Source organism: Triticum dicoccoides, chromosome 2B (genome assembly GCF_002162155.2).
Source record: "Triticum dicoccoides isolate Atlit2015 ecotype Zavitan chromosome 2B, WEW_v2.0, whole genome shotgun sequence".
Classification (NCBI taxonomy): Eukaryota; Viridiplantae; Streptophyta; class Magnoliopsida; order Poales; family Poaceae; genus Triticum; species Triticum dicoccoides.
The window spans coordinates 201,046,270-201,048,681 of record NC_041383.1 but is presented as its reverse complement, the minus strand read 5'-3'; the positions used below and the strand labels follow the sequence as shown (position 1 = coordinate 201,048,681).

The window sequence follows — 2,412 nt, the reverse complement described above, 5'->3', positions numbered from 1 at the left end:
AAATCGGCCCAACCGCGCCCCCAAAATCCTAGTTTTCGCCGGTTAGGGCCGAAATTGGCGCCGACAGACGCAGACCGAACCCAGCGCGTTGGGGGGACACCGGGGGAATCGTTTTTCGTGCAAAAGCTTGGTGGACCCGCCTAGTCAGCCGCTGCGCGTCGTTGAGAATCTTCGTCATCCTCATCTCCTCGTTTTCCCGCGGGAATCAATGCGAAGGCTGCCGCCGGTCAGCCTTCCATTGATTCACGTGCGGCGCAGTGAAGGTGCGCCGTTGTGCGTCCCGCCCCCTCCCCGCCACACGTCCACACCACTGCCGCCCACTTGTCGCCCACTCGCCGCTATAAAAGCCGTCCATCCCTCCCCGCTGGACGCACACTCTACAGCCTCTCTCTCGCCGCCGACTCTCTCTTCTTCGCCGCCGAAGCCCTCTCTCTCCTCGTCTCTCGAACCGTGACCATGGCCGAGTGCTACCCCGGCGACGGAGCGGCGGCTAACGGCTTCGGCCGCCGCCACCTGCACGAGGACGAGGCCTGCCTCCTCTATGAGGCGGACTACCCGGCGCCACCGGACATGCGGGTGCCGGGCTCGTGGAGGCTTAGCGCCGGCGGTGTCCTGGTGCCACCGCCGCCCTCTGGTGCTGACCGGCGTGCCGAGATCGTGCGGATCCGGTCGTCGCTGCCAGAGAGCGCGCGGATCCAGCCGAGGTACGCCCCCGACATCCACACACTGTGGACGGCGTAGTTCGACCGCCGCCACTCCGACCAGCTCGCCGCCACGAACAGCGTCGAACCCCACGGACACCTCAACTCCGAGGGGCGGCGTCAATGGTGGGGCGTCCCAGGGCGCACCCTCAAAGCCATCCTCGAGCACATCGAGGCCGTCAACTCGCCGCGCTTGGAGTTTGTTTTTGTTATATTATGTCTTCTTTATTATGTACAAATATGAATGAAAAACCGCCGGATATTAGCCGCATTTGTGTCTTTTCCGTCTAATTTTAGCCGAAGTTCAACTCAAAATCGGCGCCTGGGGCCTGACCTGGGGCCGTGGTCGGGAACCCGGCCGCTTCCATGGCCAAAATAGCGCCGTCTAGCCCTCAGAAGGCGCTATTTCTGTCCCTGAGGCGCCGAACAGCTGGAGATGCTCTTAGGTTCGGAATCTCGAAGATGTATGCACCAGTGGATACGTGAAGATGGTCTTCGGGCTACGTACAAGAAAATGATGGTTCGTTCACCGAACCGTGATCACCCGTCAGTTTTCCAACCAAACCGCGGGACACGCACCCACGCCAAAACCTCCCAAACACACAGGGCCCAGCCTCAAAACCAGACGGATCACCAACCGAGAGGCCAGAACCTAAAAAAAAAAACACTTTCTGAAACAGAAATCTCACGCTGACGCACCATCTATCGTTCCGTCACGTCCAATAAGTACGAGTGCGCACTAGAACATCGCATCACAGAGATCAACACAAGCGCCCCAAGAAAGCCATCGATCGAGCTCCATTCGGCATGGTTTCCTCCAAGAACACCGCGCTTCTTTTCCTGGCCGTGCTGCTGCTCTCGTGCGCCGCAATGGCCAGCGCGGCACGGGGCCTGGAGGAGACGGCGCCTGAGGACGACTACCCGGCCGAGGCGCCCGAGGTGGCGCCGGAGCACGAGCTGCTGCCGCCGTTCCCGGGGTTGCCGTCGTTCCCGAAGGTCGAGCTGCCCCCCATGCCCGAGATGCCTACGATTCCCGGGTTCAGCTTTCCCGAGCTCGAGCCGGAGGCCGATGAGCCGTGATCGACGACGAGGGCCGTCACATGATGATACTCAGAATCGATCGTTTTCACAGAGTGTGTGCCGTCCTTGTATACGTTGTACCGTTGTGGTGTGCTGTGGTGTTCGTGTGACCTTATTGGATTGTGATACAGTGTACCGTTGTGTGTTGTGCACTTTTGGATTTGCGCCCATTGAAATATCCAGGTCTCACACATGGCATCGATTGCCCAACAAACTTTGATGTTCGTCATAGATGAACAGCGAAATAATAACAGTCTCCAAGCTGAGTCAAGACAAGGAGGTCGATCCCCCACCATCGTCGGTGTCCATGGGGGTCGATCCCCCACGTGTCCGGTAGCCTGGGCTTCACCCTCTGGCACCACCGGGACGGCCTCCTGAGCTTCTCCCGGGCCTAGGATCCTTCAAGACAACACCTCGGTGTTGTACGCAGCCTTGGGGGAGGAGGCCGCCGGAAGGGATGTGCTGTTCATCGCCGATGGGTCTAGCAACCCCTCCGAAGAGGAGGATAGCGTGATGTTGGACTGAACCGGGATGCAAGTGCATGATCCAGCACGTTAAAAACAATAAAATAAAAATGTTGGATATATTACCGTGTCCGGACACTTACGAGTTGGCTAGGGGCTTGACCCTA

At 59.1% G+C, this 2,412-nt stretch overlaps 1 protein-coding gene across 1 annotated transcript; it reads left to right on the top strand.

Annotated features, from left to right (window-relative positions):
* The first annotated feature begins 1,462 nt into the window (after window positions 1-1,462).
* Window positions 1,463-1,979, top strand: LOC119367536 (protein PELPK2-like). Its single transcript, XM_037633017.1, has one exon. The coding sequence runs from the start codon at window positions 1,509-1,511 to the stop codon at window positions 1,779-1,781; it is 273 nt and encodes a 90-aa protein (XP_037488914.1). The 5' UTR covers window positions 1,463-1,508; the 3' UTR covers window positions 1,782-1,979.
* The last annotated feature ends 433 nt before the right edge of the window (window positions 1,980-2,412 follow it).

Bases quoted from the DNA above. Each gene is read 5' to 3' on its own strand.
- LOC119367536 (XM_037633017.1), top strand. From the start codon at position 1,509: ATGGTTTCCTCCAAGAACACCGCGCTTCTTTTCCTGGCCGTGCTGCTG.